General features: G+C 42.1%; 2 protein-coding genes across 5 annotated transcripts in view; one reads left to right on the plus strand and one right to left on the minus strand.

The window, feature by feature from the left end:
- The window catches only part of slc5a10 (solute carrier family 5 member 10), a 27385-nt gene continuing 9416 nt past the window's right edge, over positions 1-17969 (plus strand). For 2 of the 3 annotated variants that reach the window (XM_086211947.1, XM_086211949.1), the window contains exons 1-9: positions 1-252; positions 2690-2803; positions 3946-4050; positions 4639-4698; positions 5006-5110; positions 5211-5316; positions 5394-5474; positions 5573-5778; positions 8622-8757. In XM_086211947.1, the coding sequence (XP_086068073.1) occupies positions 2789-2803; positions 3946-4050; positions 4639-4698; positions 5006-5110; positions 5211-5316; positions 5394-5474; positions 5573-5778; positions 8622-8757 (814 nt within the window). In that variant the 5' untranslated portion in view covers positions 1-252; positions 2690-2788. The remainder of the gene's footprint in view (positions 253-2689; positions 2804-3945; positions 4051-4638; positions 4699-5005; positions 5111-5210; positions 5317-5393; positions 5475-5572; positions 5779-8621; positions 8758-17969) is intronic. The other variant, XM_086211948.1, reaches the window with a different exon arrangement.
- LOC147257785 (protein FAM83G-like) lies at positions 6504-17285 on the minus strand. Of its 2 annotated transcripts, XM_086211946.1 has the most exons (6): positions 17139-17285; positions 16037-17037; positions 13906-14073; positions 12865-12989; positions 9826-11188; positions 6504-7425 (listed from the first exon to the last, which is right to left on the minus strand). In XM_086211946.1, exons 2-6 carry the CDS (start codon positions 16526-16528, stop codon positions 7054-7056), a joined length of 2520 nt encoding a protein of 839 aa, XP_086068072.1. In that variant the 5' UTR covers positions 16529-17037; positions 17139-17285; the 3' UTR covers positions 6504-7053. The 2 variants fall into 2 exon arrangements, with proteins under 2 accessions (XP_086068072.1, XP_086068071.1); XM_086211945.1 differs by having other exon boundaries at positions 16037-17273.

Here is a 17969-nt window from a genome sequence, read left to right on the forward strand (position 1 = left end):
TAAACCATACTTAACGTATATGTAGTCTAGTTTATCTTTTGAACGTATAGGGGTTTTAAAACCTATATCTATCTACTTTTTTAAACTCCCCAAAAAATTAAAAACTAATTATTAAAGAATGACGGTTAAATATCGTAAATTGATTCAATGGCAATGTTAGAACGGAAGATGGCGCCATTTGACAGAACGACGCAATGCTAATTTGTTTTTAGCTCAAAATGTGATCCAGCTGCAGCTTCACGCAGGGCTCAGGTGAGTCCCTCCACGTCTTCTTCCCGTTGTAACTGTTTGCCTGAATTTGTTGTTGAGAAGTTTGAGATAATTTATTTTGGTTTTTGAAAAGGCCTCAACTAAATGTGCTTCACTTACTCAGAGATGAATTAATGCAATAAATATCTGCATAAATTCACAGTGTTGTTTTCATCTGACATTCAATTTATCAAATAGCTTAAAAAGCTATACTTGAGCTACTATTACTGTTAACCACCCGTTATACTGCACCTAATTTCACCTTTATTCTTCTTAGACGTAGTACAGAAAAACGTACCCAACTTTTTAAACGTAATTGTGAATAAAACCCCTAATGGGAGAGGAATCCTTATGATGTGGAGTCTGGTAAATAGTTGTTGTTGTTTTTTTAACTGCCTCTGCTATTTATTTGTCCATGTATACTGAAAAAAATACCTCTTCAGTTCATAAAACTTTACCATAAGCTTTACCATGAATACAAAAATCAACATTTAGCGATCTGGTGACACGACTGATTTGTTCCCTGTCCTTGAGCAAGAAACTGAATCCCAGATTGCAACCCAGCAGCCATCTGAAAGTGTGTGTTTCTGTTTCTGGCTGTGGAGTTTTCACAATCTGGTGTGCACATTGATCTCTTGCACTTAGGCTAAGCCCTTATGAGATAAAATTGCAATAAATTCATTTCAAATTCATTATTTAATTTAGGATGTGATACCTGGAATAACATATTCATTTAAATATTAGCAGGGTTTTTTTTTTTCAAAAAGTAGCTTTTCTATTGCAGTTAAAGAATAATACTCCCAAGCCTTTGTTCACCACAGGTTTTTATATTTTGCTGTGTGTGTGTGTGTGTGTGTGTGTGTGTGTGTGTGTGTGTGTGTGTGTGTGTGTGTGTGTGTGTGTGTGTGTGTGTGTGTAAGATTGATGATGATGATGGTGTGTGTGTGTGACGACTGGATGGTTCCGTGGCCACCATCTGCTCCTCATACAGTGGACAAACATCAGCCAGCCGTTTGTGTGTGACACTGAGTTAATTTCACATCAGGGAGCATGAAAGCAGTTTCACGCCCTTTCACTTTCTCTCAGACTGTCTTCCTCTCGCGGTGTCACTCCAAGAAAATAAAAAAGCCCAGATGTGTTGAGAGTAAAAAAAAAAAGAAAAAAAGTTTGCCTTTTTTTGAACACACGCACAGTTTAGTTTTACCTTTCAATATCTATCTCTAATACGCTCTAATGATGCGTGAGATCGATTGAACAACTGAGTTTTGTTTTCATTGTGATTGGTTTAAATGGAATCCTGTTAATTGATCAGGAAATTAGTAAAGTTGAATTGTTTTATGAGTGGTTTAAAGGTTTTGATTAAAAAAAGATTCTAAGGAGACTGCAAATGTTAAGTTTTGTAATCCCGAATTATGACAATCATTTGTATGTAGTACAGTTACATTCAGGTCAATGTTCAACCATATATTTGAAATTATTACACAAAATACAATACTTATACAAAATAAGTGACTAAAGTTGGTTGGTTTTCTTCCTCAAAATCACTGAATGAAATTATATTAACTGTCAAATAAAGGAGAAACGCCCATTTGTTTCTCTTACAACTTTCACTGACTCTGCTTAGCACTTACCAGGAGATGTTTTTGTGTTCAGACACTAATGATTATAAACTTGTCATTGCCAATGATTGACCACTGTGTGTGTGTGTGTGTGTGTGTGTGTGTGTGTGTGTGCACGTGCGTGCACGCCACATCAGTGTGGACTATGGTCCACATGAGCATCTGCTGTACTCCACTGCTCAGCCCCATCGTACACTCCATTATCCCCTAGCAGAGTGTGTGTGTGTGTCAGCGCTGTGTGCCACATTAAGGTGATGTGTTTAATCATCAATTGGAGGAAGGGTCTGCCCTCTTCACACGTACACGCAACACCTCGCCTCAGCTTTCAGGTGACGGGGAAGTCAGCTGGTGGTTTTGTAGAGAGAGGACTTTCACTGAGGATTGGAGTGTGTGTTTGAGTGTGTATACGTTACGGTTGTTTTGTTTGTTATTAGACTGAATAACAGTTTGGAGGTTCCAAAGTTGAAGGGATGTGAGGCCCTCTTGGAGTTTAGGGTTCTTACGTAGTAGTTGGAGTAAATAATTAGTTTGACGAGACGCTGTTCTCAGCTGTAAGGGTTGGAAGCAGCGGGTGTATGTGTGTGTTCGCATGTGACGGGACAATACAGGAGACACGTGTGTGGTTTTAGTGTACTTCTAAGTGTGTATGTCTTCTTGAGAACACTGGAGATGTCTAATTCCACCACCAACTTCTACGCCCTTCCTCAGTCCTTCAGTATCTCTGACATTATCGTCATAGCAACCTACTTCCTTCTAAACCTTGCTGTCGGTATTTGGGTAAGAGTCACAAATGTGTGTTTTCTCCTTGTGTGAATGTTTAGTCTGTGAGAGTGTGTGTAGATGAACACCCTGTTTTCTGTCAGTCGTCATGCAGAGTGAGCAGGAATACTCTGAGTGGATATTTCCTGGCTGGACGGGACATGGCCTGGTGGCCGGTGAGTGTGTCCCTCATCACTCACGTTTAACAAAGATATGCTTTCATTCTTGTAATTTTTTAATTTTTGATCTGCACTTGCTCAACTGATCAAATGATATTCATGTTCTTGATTACGAGTGTACTTTTTACTTTTGTTTATTTGACAGAGCAGGTCAGAGCACAGTAATGAACTTCAGTATAAATACAGAGTGTAAACATGCCTGAGTTAGCAAGAATGTTAATATAACCCGAGTCCCCATGCAAGTAAGAAAAAGTAGAAGTAAATAGATAGTAGCAGTAACAGATACCAATAGAAATATACAAATACACAAGCAGTAGAGGACAGAATATATGAAGCAACTGTCCAGTTAAAAGTGGTCGCAGTTCTGGTTGCCTTTAAGATGATTTTAATGATGGGATATGTTTGGGTCTCCTGCTCATTTATCTCCCTTAACCGAGAGCAGTTTGTCCACACGTGATGGAGGACCTGGTGATATTACGGCTGTCAGTCCTCCGCTTTGATGGATTCAAAGAAGAGGGACAAGCCAGTTCAAAGCCTGAAACTCAAAACACGATATATAACATTCTCAAAGCCCAGCAAATAATGGTTCAGGATGTGACAACAATAGAATGATTTATTTATTTATTTTTTGATCAAGTGCTTTTTTGTAGGGATGCACCAGTATGAGAATTGTGGCTAATACCTGTGACTGATAGCTGACATATTTCTCGATGTTGATATGAAGTGCACAGAAGCAAGTTTATATGATGTTTACACTTTTTAAATACTAAAAAAAACATATGAAAACGTGGTTAAAATGATTAGCTCATGTTTTTCTCTATTTCTGAAACATTTGGACCAGCCTATGAATGATATATTTACTGTATCGCACTGACATGAGCACAACTGGCTGATGCCTACGTGAGCGCGGATAGACTGTGTATCCCTACTTTTATGGTAAATCTACATCAGTACTACTGGGTTTGGAGCCTTTGGCATGTTCATCATCCAGTTTAGCAAAAAATAAAATTATGATAAAACATTGGCTGGAAATGGTAGTTGAATACTTTCTTTAAGAATGTGTCAAAGAATGTACATCACCCGTGCACAAACTTTTAACCCTGTGTAATTATAATACAATAAATGGACTGTGTGTGCAGATTGGAGCATCTCTGTTTGCCAGTTCAGAGGGCTCGGGTCTGTTTATTGGTCTGGCTGGGACTGGAGCTGCCGGGGGCATCGCTGTCACTGGCTTTGAATGGAATGTGAGAAAATCCACTTTCTCTACTCATTCAGTCATTCATTCATTCATTCATTCTTGGAATGCTATTTGGACTATTCATTTTTATCAATGATCTGTTAATATTGTTCCACAATAATATTGTTCCACAGTCTGGAACGACGCGGCTTGTGTTTCTTTTGTGGTATGATGGATTAACTGAGCTGACAGATACAAAAGCTGTCATTACAAAGAGCAAGCGCTGCTACACAAATACAGACAAAGACTTACAAGACAGTCTGTCCCTTTTTTTTGTTAAAAGAAAACAAGTTACTGCATTTTTATCATTGCTAAACATGGCTTGTCAGACTAAAAACAAAGGCAGAAGGGAGACGTGTGTTTCTCACCATCAGCTGTGAGGGAACTGTAGGGGGCACCAGCAGAACACTTGTATTCCATTGAACTGTGTATGGTGTGGGACATGGAGCATTGGTTGGTCCGTTGGTCCAACAGTACAAAAGCTCATGCTTGCAGTAAAGCTTCTACCTCAGAATCTTTTGTGCTCAGATCCTTCTCCCAGTGGCAACTGTTGAGATTATAATCTGGTCAAGCCTCTTGTCCTCCTTTTTCTCAGGCCACCTATGTGTTGCTGGCTCTGGCCTGGGTATTTGTGCCTGTCTACATCTCCTCAGGGGTTAGTTTGCACACACACACACACACAAACACACACACACACGTATGTCTACTTGTTAAGGCTGGATGAGTGGGTACATTTCGGTGCTAGAGACATGGTCCTTACAAGCGTTTCCACACCTAGGAAATTCCCCAGCAGGGCGTTACACGACTGTGTTCTTAAAACAACAAAGAGCTTTAATTATTCGAAAGTCTTTGTAAGTCATGATTAGATTCAAACAGAGGTAGTGGGAAAACACCAAACCTGTCCAGTTACTTTGTGCTGTTTAGTTGGTCAGACATTGATCACCTCAGATGTGTGTGTTCAGATTGTGACAATGCCAGAGTACCTGGGTCGACGGTTTGGAGGAGAGAGGATTCGAACCTATCTGGCCGTCTTGTCGCTGCTGTTGTCTGTTTTCACAAAGATATCAGTATGACACACACACACACACACACACACACACGAGCATCAACCTCTAATTGGTCTTTTGGCTGTCAGTGTTGATGGATGTGTTGTCTTTGTGGCCCCAGACTGACCTGTACTCTGGAGCCTTGTTTGTTCAGGTGTGTCTTGGATGGAACCTCTACCTGTCCACCGTCCTCATGCTGGTGGTCACTGCTCTCTACACTATAGCTGGTACACACACAAACACAACTATGCCGATGGTTTTAAGACTCATAGTTCTTTTCCTTAACTAAACAGTATCCTTTCAGGTGGTCTTGCTGCCGTCATCTACACCGACACTCTACAGACGTTTATTATGATTGTAGGAGCAATTATCCTCACGATCACAGGTAGGTACAAGAATGTAAATATAATAATGCAAAATATAACTACAAATTTCCTGATTTGATGTTTGCACTGTTGGAGTCTGTGTGATTCTGGTCCGTAGCCTTTAACAAGATTGGTGGATACAGTAACCTGGAACAGGTTTACAGGATGGCGGTGCCAAGCAAGATCATTCCCAACAGTACTTGCCACCTGCCACGTCAGGACGCCATGCACCTGTTCAGAGATGCTGTCACTGGAGATCTGCCCTGGCCCGGCATGACATTAGGGCTCACCATACTGGCCACCTGGTACTGGTGCACAGATCAGGTACAATGGCATACACTTAAATGCATGCATTATACATATACATGCAGAAACCCATCATAGTTTACATGTGCTTCATTAAGCATGCCTCGCAAAAGGGACAAGGAACTTGGTGCCAAAACCCTTTTAATGGCACTATTTAATATCAGTGTAACATTAAAAGCAACGGTATGCAACTCTTTTGCCTTGAAATAATATTGAATTTGTTTTGATGGTATACAGACTAGAGAACATGCCTCTTACATTCCTATTCTGCACCCTCAACACTTGTTTTACTGGGTGTCATCCCCTGCAAGACAAGGCTCTCATGCTGAGGGTAAGACTGGATATCTATCTGTCCATTTGTATTTCCAAAGCTTTGTGAAATACTTCACGCTAAATGTGACAAAAACTACTTGAAAGTTTGATACTCATACCACAGCAGCATTCTTTATTCAGTTGTGGATTTACCTGTGTAAGTCCAGGTAAAAATCAAGAACATTTCAGCTACAATCTATTGTTTATTTGCAACATTCACCTTTGGTCCCACATCAGTGTTAAACATCATATACATACTGCATTTGTTTTCTACAACCGCAAAAGTCGTCAAGTCAACAAGACGTCTTCCAAACATGTGCAAGCAGTCATCAGCCTAGTCCACTTACCCACCGTCTGTAACCAATCACAGTATCAAGAAGTGAGTAAATCATCAGGCTGAATGCTTGTCACACAGTTCATGGTTGAGTTGGATATGTGGGGAAAAAAAAAAAAAAATTCCAGTCAAAGAGTTTGAATAAAGTTCTTGAGGTGATCAACAAATATTTGCTCTGAGGACTGTTTTCAAGACTACATCAGCTTGATCTGCAGAGTAACGTATCACAAGTGGCCGTTGAGACGATACCCTGCTTCTAGTAAACATGTGTTAAGGATTCCTTAAAAAAAAACAACACACAAATGTCAGTTAATATTTATATCATAATCTGTTAACTTCCTCACAGTTATCGAGTTAGCACGTAAAATTCATTGCCAGATGGACATTACTTAAAAAGCCATTAAACAGAAAGCATTCGTCATGTGATTAAGTTCCTTTCAAAACACATTATTAAATAAATTCCCAGCACTACATTCCCTTAGTTCTTGTATGTTGAGCCTCAGGCTTTGAAAACAGGAAATGACATGCATGCCCGAGATAGATCAGATTCCACACTCAAGAGTCTTTTTTTTTTTTTTATAGTCACTTTTTTTTTTTAAGTCCTTATCAACAAAACAACTGTTTGTGTGTCTTTATTAGGCCACATTCTACCTATCAGCCTTGTTATTTTGAGACGCTTTCTTTTGAGATGCTCCTCCTCTGGCCCTCAAATGCCTCAAATTGTTCAGTTTTGAGAAAGATAGTCCGAGTAAGCCGGGAGGGTTGGCTGCTGGCTGTGGTGAGGAGCGGTCACCCTTCCTGTAGCCCGGACTGTGGCGCCTTGGTGATCGACCAGATCGGGCCTCCGCATGCAGTTGTGTCCCATCCGCATGTAGTGTTTGACCCTGCCAGTAACGGTGTCCGCCAATCACAGGGCCCGCAGCTCGGGTGGGGCGGTGAAAACTTCCTGGTTTAGCAAGGATTACTTTTGGTCCCTTAGATCTTGCATCACAACCAGAAGATCTAGAGCCCTGGAACAACTAGAAAGAAAACAATGGTGTTTAAGAGATAGTATAAGCTCGACCATGCATATCACACGTGGAGTACCTCAAGGATCAATCTCTGGTCCTTTCAAATTCTTTATCAATTTGTTCGTGTATTTAATTACATTGAATCTCTCTCAATTATTACACAGATTCTCAGAAATACTTTGATTCAAATTATTTCATGCAACTGAGGATTCGTCTGGTCTCTCTGACAGACAAAGAAATTGGTTACCTCAGAAATATTTGCATTAAAAATATGTCTGATCAAGAGTTTATTATCACTGTCAGACATCTAAGTAGGTTATATTTCCACTACTCTTCAAACAAGTTTCCTTTGCAGGTATCTCAATAACTACCTGGACTCAGATACCCATGTTGATTATGTTGTCAAACTTACTTCAATGATTCATTTGTATGATTTACTTAAAATATTTGGAGGCAGTAATCCATGCATTTACATAGAACTTCTGCAACTGTCTTTATTCCTATCTGGGTCAACACAACTTACCATGTCTGTGCTTAAAATAGATCAGGAACCCAATACAAGGCCCATCTAATGATTGCTTATAACCGCAGTTCTACCACCTGTATGTTTTAGGATGGAATAGCTTCCAGGCTTGTATGGGATTGAATTACTGGCTAGATCTTGGCCTGATTACCCCTCTCACATACATTTTTTTTTAAAAATTGCTGTATTTTGAAATATTTTGAAATTGCTGTGCTTTTCCTTAATCCATAGCATTAGTTATATTTAAATTTATTTTAATCCTACAAATGGGTAGCAAATAATAATAATAATAAAAAAAAATACATTTTAGTGATGCTTTATGTCTCCACAGGCCTACAGAGTAGCTTCAATGGGCTCTATCTCTCTTCAGTGAAATCTATTGTTGAGGCAAAGTCCATTTCTCCAAAAAAATGTTCCTACATTTGGTTCTGATTGTCATAAAGGAGAGCACTGTTAACACATCAGTCCGAAGTCTCCCATAGTTGTTCACTTTATTTGAAATCTTGTGACTGTGGAAGCCATGATTCAAATAATTTTCAAGCTATTCAGTGAGCTCTCTTGCCCTGTGGTTGAGAATAATGTCATCCTGTTTCTCATTTATTCAGGCTTTTTCCTTTAATCTGTCGTGCATCTGTAAATTTCTTGGTTGAATGTACTTTGAGACTGTTCTCTGCATCTGCAGGTGATCGTCCAGCGGTCGCTCTCAGCTAAAAACATGAGCCATGTAAAAGGAGCTTCTCTACTGGCTGCCTATCTGAAGATGCTGCCCTTCATCTTCATCATCCTCCCTGGCATGATCAGTCGTGCTCTCTATCCAGGTACGGGTACACATGCACACAGCTTTTATTTAGATGAGTTTGTAAAGATGATGTGTTTGTGTTCAGCAGGTAAAGCAGGCAGTGACTTGCCTTCACACACCCATTTTGATAGGGTTTGCATATTTGTGTGTTCATGTTTGTGTGGGAGAGTCTGTTTTTCCTGTAACTCACGCACCTTCTTTTCTAGAAATGACACGTACTATTCTTGGGAAGTTCTTGTTAGTGATTACTCATTAATAGAGTTGAGTGATTAACAGATATAAGACTGTCTCACAAGGTATCCACGGTGTTTTAAGTGGACAAACAGTTATTTTTTTATTAAATTATTTCGATGTTCCCACTTTACCAAAAGCTAAATCAGTGCGTTTTCTTGAGAGCCGTGCAAACACAAAAACTGATCCAAAAAACTACATCGTAATACTGACCATCACCAAATATTAAACAATACCAATCAAGTTTATAAATGATAATAACGACATTTACACCAAGTCTAATATTCTGATAGTAACCTGAGGAAGACTCAGATCTAAATTTTCAGATCACTTTACCAGAGTAAAGCCATAATCACAATAAGAAACAGTCAAATTAAAGATATTCTGCTCTTGATCACATATTTAAGTATGTGAATATGAAGTCATCCTGGACGTTTTCGCAGCCTTTTACATTTGTCAGTCAAACTACTTGATGATGCAGCTCAAGCTTCCAGCTAGTGTGTGAACTTGGCTCTAAGCACAGTGTTTTGCATAATTGGCAAGTAATTGCCAAGTTAACCACATGACAGAAACAATTTCAGGTCAAATTCCAGACGGTTATTTATTTCTGTTAAACGTCAGAAAACTTTGAAAGATGCCTCTTACATTTTTCTAATGCACACAGTGAAGTCTTGATTTTGCTTGAAAATATATCCAGTATTTAATCATCATTTCAGCTCATCAAAAAAGATTCATTTCAATTATTTCTTTCACAATTCATCTAAAAAAAACGAGGGAAATGCCACTCTGACTGATTAACTGACTAATTGCACATGCACGAGTGTGAGCTGTGAAATCATTTCTCCTGGATGCTCACCTGTCCTATGTGCCTGTGTGGGGAGTAAGTCTGTCCGCGCAGTCGCTGTGATTGGCGGATGAGGGACGTGCCGTCATCGTGCTGTGCCCGGCGGGGTTCCCGCAGATCCAGCATGCTCTGAGAGAGGCGAGCCATCATGTTGACCCCATCCCCTTGCCGATGCCCGCGGCCTGACCCTGTTGTGACTCCATTGGTCAACGGGTCGCTGGGTTGCTGCTGGTTACAATCATAAAACTCCTCCTCCGATGCTGTAGAGGCACTTGAAGGATCGTCACAGGCCGCTCGGTCACAGATGACCTTGGTGCTGTCTTGGCTGCCATCACCATTGCTGCCAGAGTCTCTGCCATCATTCTTTGACGTAACACGGTCAGAGCCTGACACCGCTTCTTCAGTGGTTCTTTTTCTGCTGCAGGAGCCATCTGGGTTTTCCTGTTGGTCGACTTTAACCAGAGTGACATAGGTTTCGCCAGGCTGCTCTGGGGGTGCAGGGTCAACGACCAAGTGCAGTGTACGTCGTTTAGGGACCGGAGGCACTTCTGCTTCTGTCTCTGGCATTTTTCCTGAACTGTCTGTCATGTCAGACTCACATGTGGGAGTCTGCGGTTTTTGTGCGTCCTGTATTACAGGTGTGGGCTGTTGAGGAGGGGCACTGGAATCCATCTCATCCATGTGTTGTTTATTCTGAGCTGTGTGTTTCTTCTCACTGGCCTGACTCACTTGAGCAGAAGCCTCTGTACTTGTACTCCCAATAGCAGGTTCTGCTTTTTCCACATCAGCAGTATCCTCAGCTGATGCAGGTTCCTTAGTCTGGGCTGGTCGTGTCAATGGCGAGCTGAAGCGTATCGCCTGACTAACCTCAAAGCGCTCAGACCTCTGTAGGTGAACCTGATTGGCTCGCTTTTCATCCCTGATGTTTATAAAACCAATCACATCACTTGGCGGGTCTGGCTCTGGCCAAGTGGGAAGGTACGGGATCAGATATGCTTTTTCCAAATTGGCTAATCCAGGATGTATATTTGGCTCCTCTGTAACATCCTTAAGACGTCCTTTCCTGAGCTTTAAACCAGGGGGATTCTTATTGCTGGAGTTCTGGTCAGAAGAAGAGGGACTTGTGTGGGTTCCTGTGGCAACAAGGGCATATTTGGGATTGATGAGCTTTCTGGCAACAGCAGCTGGCACAGGAGCAGGAGGCGCCTGAGGGAGAGGGTCAACAACAGGTTCATCCGCCACAGGAACCTTGCTGAGAGACACGCTTCTAGACAGAAGGAAGAGTTCACGGAACTGTAGGTCGAAAGTCTCTACTGCCTGTCCCGTGATCACTGTGATGAGGTTACGGTCCAAACGTGAGGAGGCCCAGGTGAAACTGGAATACCACAAACATGCAGACATTAGTTTTCATTTTAATCAGCTACTCTGAATTTTGTCACAAACTTTTTTCTAATCCACTAAATCTGGATCAGTCTCTGTTCATCTAAAATATTAAGGTTTGTCTGTGTCATAACTCCCTCCGGGAAAAAAATCCTTATAATGGTTTAATTCTTACATCAGATATGTACTCTGAAGTCGTGCAGCCTATTGTGTTCTTTGCTCTCATTGCATGATTCTTGCATGTGCCTTCGTGCCAATTTCCTGGTTGAAAAAGGGACAGGGTCTGAGCAAGCATGCAGAACTAAAAAGAGTAAATAGATGACCACAGTGATAGTGCACTGAGAGTCTGTGCTCATCTGAGGGCCTCTGAAGACTGAAAATCTAGATAATTTCTGAAATTAGCTTCTGCGAGCAGGTTTGGCATGCTGCAACAGGCCTTTGGTGACTACTCATGCTCCAAAAAACAGATTAGTGGCTGGAATTTTTATAGCATCTTTAGCTCCTTGTTGGTCACTCAAACTCAACATAGGCTTATTTAACATGTAATTTTGTTGGCATGTATGTCATGATACAGTTACTTGCTCACGCATCCGGTAGACACTTAATTGATTTCAGGTGATGTTTCTGTCGGGCAACTTAATTAATAAAAATCCAATAATCAGTCTTGGATAAGCTCTTTTTGGTCCCTTCTAAGCCTCTGATTAGACTTGGCATCAGCATGTGTCTTAGGGTGAATAGTTCCGTAATTAGGCTCCCAAAATTGCCCCATCATCATGAGGCTTTGCTTGTTTACACAGGAATAAATATCACCTGTGCAATGCTGCCCCAGCATGTTATTTTGTACAGAACAATAACATTCTGGAATCAGAAAAATACCCCCCACCCCACCCCATCCCAATGCATTTTTATAAAGATGGAAAGGCGTGATAGCACAATTTGGATATGTAACATTGACCAGTGAGATGCGATCACTTCGACTACATACACAGGTGATGTGAAAGAGTTCTGTTATGACTTCATTTAACATCTTGGGCAGTTTTGTTCCCTTTAACACACCCAGCCAACACTGCTTTGATATCATCTTTCAATTTCCTGCAGACGAAGTATGGGAAAGGCATTGCTTCCTCCCGCCGGTCAAAAACAACAACCCATTTGGTCTTAGTAAGTGAAAACAATGCACACATTTATTTGCTTATAGAGCAGGGAAACCAGATCCGATCACAAGTGGCCCCGAGAGACATGCAGTTCTCAATCTTTGTTCCTGTGATCAACCCTCTTTCTAACAGCCGTCCACTTATGATCAGATTAGCCAAGAGCTGTGTTAATGCCTGGTCTATGCAAGAGCCTTATTCCTGAGGAAAAGAGCTGGTTTCCTTTGGTGCTAAATTCTCCACTGTGTTCATCAGCTGGATGTTAGCCTGTATGTCTGTTCAGTGTATTTATCACAGCCTTTTGCTAACTGATGTGAATGGAATGAAAAGGGTTGGCACTGAATCAATGCATTAATTATCATGCATCAAGTGAATGGGAACTGCAGAGTCATGTGGGTTTGTCTGTTATTATGATCTGCTTTAATTTAGTCATTTGATCTTTCACCTGTATAAAACAATATCAGAGCAAATACACAAACTATCTTATTAAAGCCATGTTCTGAGTATGCATACAACTCACCTGTATGAACCGGAGATGGCTCGATCTCCATCTACCAGGAGGAACTTCTCACTCAGAGAACCACACACCTTCTGTGCAGACCGTGTATAAAACTCCACACCACCACAGCAGCGCACACGCAGATTCTGCGCGCACACACACACACACAGAGTTACAGACTTCATGCTTTACTAAAAGAGGCTTTTAGAGATTATCAAAAGAAGGATTTTAGTGAACAAAAGGCAAGACTGAGAATTGGGACACAGAAGAGAATGAGCATTGTGTTGCTCATGATTCTTCATTAATGCCACCTCAATCTCGTGTTCGCAGACTCTACAGGTTAGAGCATGGACTCTATCTATGTACTGTATGTGTGTGCTTGTACGACACACCCTGCTGTGTTTGTCTTCGGCCCTGTGATAAGGGTGTGGTTCCAGGCTGAGCATTCCCTCTAAATGTTTAGTGCGAAATCTCACAGGAGACACCAACCATAGAGGTCGTAAAAGTTCTTAATAACAGCAGAGAAGGCAGATGAGAAAGAAGTGGAAAAGAGAAGTGCTGGCTAGATATGTGAGTCGAGAAGGAGAAATGAAAGAGAGGACATTACAGAAAGACAAGGAAGCCTATGTGTGGTTGATGTAATTGCCTGCAGCGCAGACGGAAATGTGACTGGTGGTTTTTTTGGCTTCCAGACTGAAATATTAACAAAGAAACATCCACTTTTTTCTGTTACTGCCTGGACCAGTTTAACAGAGCGAGGAAACAAATGACGAAGAAATTCAGCTTGAAACTAGCTTGTGCATGTATCTTATCGAGGCCAGCAGGCAAAACGCTGCAACACCTTCAGCACACAGGTTGCCTACTTTCATGCAGTTTTACATACAATTGTACATATTACACAAAAACATGTTATTTGTCAGGTTAGAAAAAGATGTCTTTAAAAAATAAACATGCCTGTTATTCAGTGCTTATCGTGAGTTGTCATCTATTCAGGTCATAAAAATATCATCTGAGTGGGGTATGTGTGTGTGTGTGTGTGAGTGAGTGTGTGTGTGTGTGTACCTTGAGGTGGCCACGATGCATATCAGCTCTGCCACACATGGAAAGAAAGCAGGGGACTGCAGCCATGTCAATGATTATGTAGACAGGAACTCTGCGTTTGTAGCCTGCATCCAGCAGGTCTCGCAAGATATCCACGTCTGTGAACGAGTCCATCACCACAGCTATCACCTATATACACACACACACGCACACACACACACACACACACACACACACACAAAGAAACACCGTCCACACACACAGGAAGCCACAAAAGCAGTCAGTGTTTCCTGATCTGCAGGGTTGTTTTCATTTTCACTGTTCATCTGCACATTTTTGAGTCACTTGCAAAGTGGTGATGAAGAAATAAGTTGCTGTAGAACAGCTTGACACTCTTCATAGGACTGCCAACTTAAAGTAGTAACAATTTATATTAATCAAAATCCAAATGAGGCTTAGTGCAATATCAAAATTGCAGGAGGGGCAGTATTAGCTACAGGCAGGTGTACCAAAATGCCTTCTAAACTTGCGCTTGGAATGGTGCTGCTGCAATATCTCAGCCTGCAAATTATATCCACATTTGTTACAGATCCTCAAAATGTTCAGAAGATTTTGTCAATGTTGTTCATCTGTAACTGACAGCATAATAATTAAAGTAAAGTGGGGAAAAGAAGCAGAAATAGTGGCACAGGAATGAGTCACAAAACCCAGAAAAAAATTAGCATTGGTGAACATCCGGCCCCCTCAGCTCAGTGTCAGAGTGACTTTTTGGTTTTTTGGTACACTAGCTATATTGGTTTGGCTCTTCAAAAACAAACAAAAGTGTCAGTAAATATTCCATTTATAAATTTCCAAGCGTTTTAAACATTTTAAAAATGGCAGTTGCTAACAACCGGCTAAACTAGCAGTTGTAAAATTCTGTTTCTCTTCTAAAAAAAAGTAAAGGTCATCATAAATTGAGCCCATAAAAACTATCTTGATGTGAAATTTTGGTAAATATGTATACTTTTTAAGTAAATGAGTTATTTGTTTAAGTAAGGTTGAGGGGAATGGTTGTGTTTGGGCCTGATGGGAGAGGCCTTCGTCCCAGTTGTGAATGCATATTCAATGTTAGCCAGTTGGTTTGTAAGGCTCTGGGCCAGAGTCTGACTACTGTACATGCAAGCGCCAGGAATTAGGCGTACGAAAGGTAAAGTTGATGAATCGAGCCCTGACACGTAAATACATCCAATGAGGTCAGGGTGCTTTTTTTTCCCCTTTTCGCTACAGGCGTGTCGAGATCAGACTTGTTTTCTTAAGGCTTTGGCATGTGTATGTGTGTGAGTGGCACAGGTGAGACAAAGGGAAGACGAAGAAGAACGAGGAGGTAAATGTGCGCTGCTGACACGGGATTAACACCCTCAAGGGGATTATATTCAAATCAAAGACGGATGGACTGATGATTGAGATGATCCAGACAGCCGGTGTGACTGCGTAGCCATCAGCCGAGGAGGTCACAATTAGAACGTTAAGAGAGATGGCAAACTACAGTCCAGTGGATGTACACAATATAAGTATAATCGAAATGACAGTCACCCCATTATCAGTAGGAGTGATTTAGAATTACGTCAACACAACAGATACAGTTCATCTTATTGTGCTTATGGCCCCCGGTGTTCTCCATCAAATCATATCAAACCTCAGCAGCTACTTTTGTGAATTTACATTTCTGTAGAAATACGACTGTGGGGCAAAAAAAAGAAAAAAAAAGATTTGAAATAATCTGAAGTTAATGTTATTATAAAGTCCCCCCCCCCCCACACCAACAAAGCCCTTTGAATCCTCAGCTTCTATGTTGTGGTGATGTGGAGCTGGATGGCATTTCAAAAGGTGTTCACGTCTACCAATTCACACAGACAGAATATAATTAAATTTAACAACGGCAATTAAAACCACAGAGGCAGACGCTGAGCAACGCTTCAAAAATCCACGTTACACAAAGGAAGGCTGCTGTTAACTTGGCCGCAGGTCGCGCAGGTTACACGTGTGTGATGACGTCACAATGTATAAAAGTTAACTTTTTAAACTCGTGATATGGTGACTGCTTCCTATTTCAAGAATATATATATTTTTTAAATTGTCGGTTAACTTCTATTTGTCCACTACCGTTTACCTTCTGCGCTGATGCGATGGTCTTGCGGACCACTTCCTTGATGTGCGTGTGCCCCTCGGTTGGCGGTTGGGTGTGCACGGTCACGCGGGTGACCCCGCGGTATGAGATGGCCTCGGGCCAGCCGAGGTCAAGCTCTGCCACCGAGGCCTCAGACCGGTCCGGCCAGTATTGGAGGGACACCTCGCCATCTCCTCCGTCTTCCCCGGACCCGGGGGTAACGTTCCCCGCCCCCGGAGCCTCTGGTTTCTGGTGGTGCTCATACCCGGGCCGGTAGATCTCCACTGTTTCAGCGATCCACTGCAGCTCCGGTTCCGACAGGAACTCCCGGACTTCGTTCTCGCGGATGTACTCCTGGAACGCGTCGCGACCCTCGCGGATGAGCGCCTCGAGCGCGAGCCGCTGGTGCTCGCTGTAGAAGAACTCCGGTTTACTCTCACTCACGCGCCAGTTGACGTGGTGGTCGTCCAGACACTGGATCTGGGACAAAGCCATGGCCTCGATAAATACTCAAGCAGCGAACCCGCTCTGACCCAGTTTCCACTCGTCGGTCCAGAAGGTCAAACCTCCAAAAACTGCAATCTGTCATTCAGGTCCATGGCCTGTCTGCGTGTTCTGAAACCGTGTCGGGGGTAGGACTCCTATCATTGGAGGGTGAACAAGCAGCTCCCGAACACTGGCTCCTTCTCAGCCCGGGACCCTGTCTCACACGCAGGTGATGTGAGCCTCAGCGCCCCCGCCCAGCGCCACGCCTTCACCTGACAGACCCGCGTTCGCTTCGGCAGCGGGGCTCGGCGGACACGGAGACGGGCAGCTGTCTGGGTGGGTGAGTGTCCCCGGGTGTCTGCCAGTGAGTCAAAAAGCCAAAGCGGAACACGAGACAGAGAACGACGTTATTAATCATCCGCGGCGTGTTGTAACAGCTCCGGTCCTGCTGACGAGACGCTTTTCCGCTCTTGTTTCGGGGAGCGCTGAAGTCGAACCGCTTAAAAAAATGGCAACTCCTGAGTTCCCCGAAAGACAAAAAAAAAAGTTGTAAAAATCTACTTACGTGGCGAACACGGGCGTCACCTTTCACTAGAATGTTGTCCACGACTGTTCATACCTCTCTGACTCCCCCATCTACGTCCCTCCAGTCGGAAAGTTCATCGAGGTCCATGCAGGGAAGATTTACCGGCGTGTCTGACCCTGGAATCCGGCAACGGAAGCTGAGTTATCGGGGGCAGAAAGGCGGAGTGTCCGGTAGTTGGTTAGGACGGGGAGGGGAGCTAAACTCCACCCTCTCGACAGGACAAGGGGAGTGAATTCTTGTTTTTAATCCCAAGTGTGAACTCTTATGAAAGACCGTGTCTCGGGTTCTGTTTTATGGAGTATTTCGTAATATGAGTTCAGGAGTGATAAAGTCGACCCTTGAGTGCAGATCCACATTCTCTCTTGAAGGATGAAAACTGAGACTTCAAACCTGTTGTTACAAGGGGAAGATCCCAAGTTATTGGTTAAGTTTTTACATATTTCAGTAACAACTTGAAATAACATCTTTCAGTGACAATAAAACACGTGCGCATGTTTTTTTTTTTAAAAGCGTCTCCAATACATTTGAGCTCAGTTTTCAAGTGCAGGTAAAAAAGTAATCATTGCGGATCCTACATAACATAAGAAAGAAAACAAGGCAAACAATAAATTAGAGTTTCTTTTTTTTGTCTCGTTTTTTTGTATAAAGTCTGCTATTGTTATTCTTTGTTTTGTTATATGCCTATTTTTTTTTTCTTTATATCCGGCGGGAGAAGTAAAACCAGTTTAGTCCAAATTAACCCCAGTTTTGGTAGCCCTGTCCTGGAGGGAGGACTGATGATTGGGGCAATGTCCTTTTTAGGTAATTTAGTGCAGATTCCAAGCTTATTTCTAGTGTAATTGCTGGTTAGTGATGTCACTCACT

This window comes from Aulostomus chinensis, chromosome 8 (assembly GCF_037954235.1).
Source record: "Aulostomus chinensis isolate RoL2024-O1b breed Wild chromosome 8, RoL_Achi_v1.0, whole genome shotgun sequence".
NCBI classification, from domain to species: Eukaryota; Metazoa; Chordata; class Actinopteri; order Syngnathiformes; family Aulostomidae; genus Aulostomus; species Aulostomus chinensis.

Excerpts from the sequence above, each read along its gene's own strand:
- LOC147257785 (XM_086211946.1), bottom strand. The coding sequence starts at position 16,528 with ATGGCTTTGTCCCAGATCCAGTGTCTGGACGACCACCACGTCAACTGG. Across the intron at positions 12,990-13,905 it reads TGCATCGTGGCCACCTCAAG|AATCTGCGTGTGCGCTGCTG; the intron begins GTACACACACAC and ends GTGTGCGCGCAG. Across the intron at positions 7,426-9,825 it reads CACACAGGCACATAGGACAG|TTGTTCCAGGGCTCTAGATC; the intron begins GTGAGCATCCAG and ends TTTTCTTTCTAG.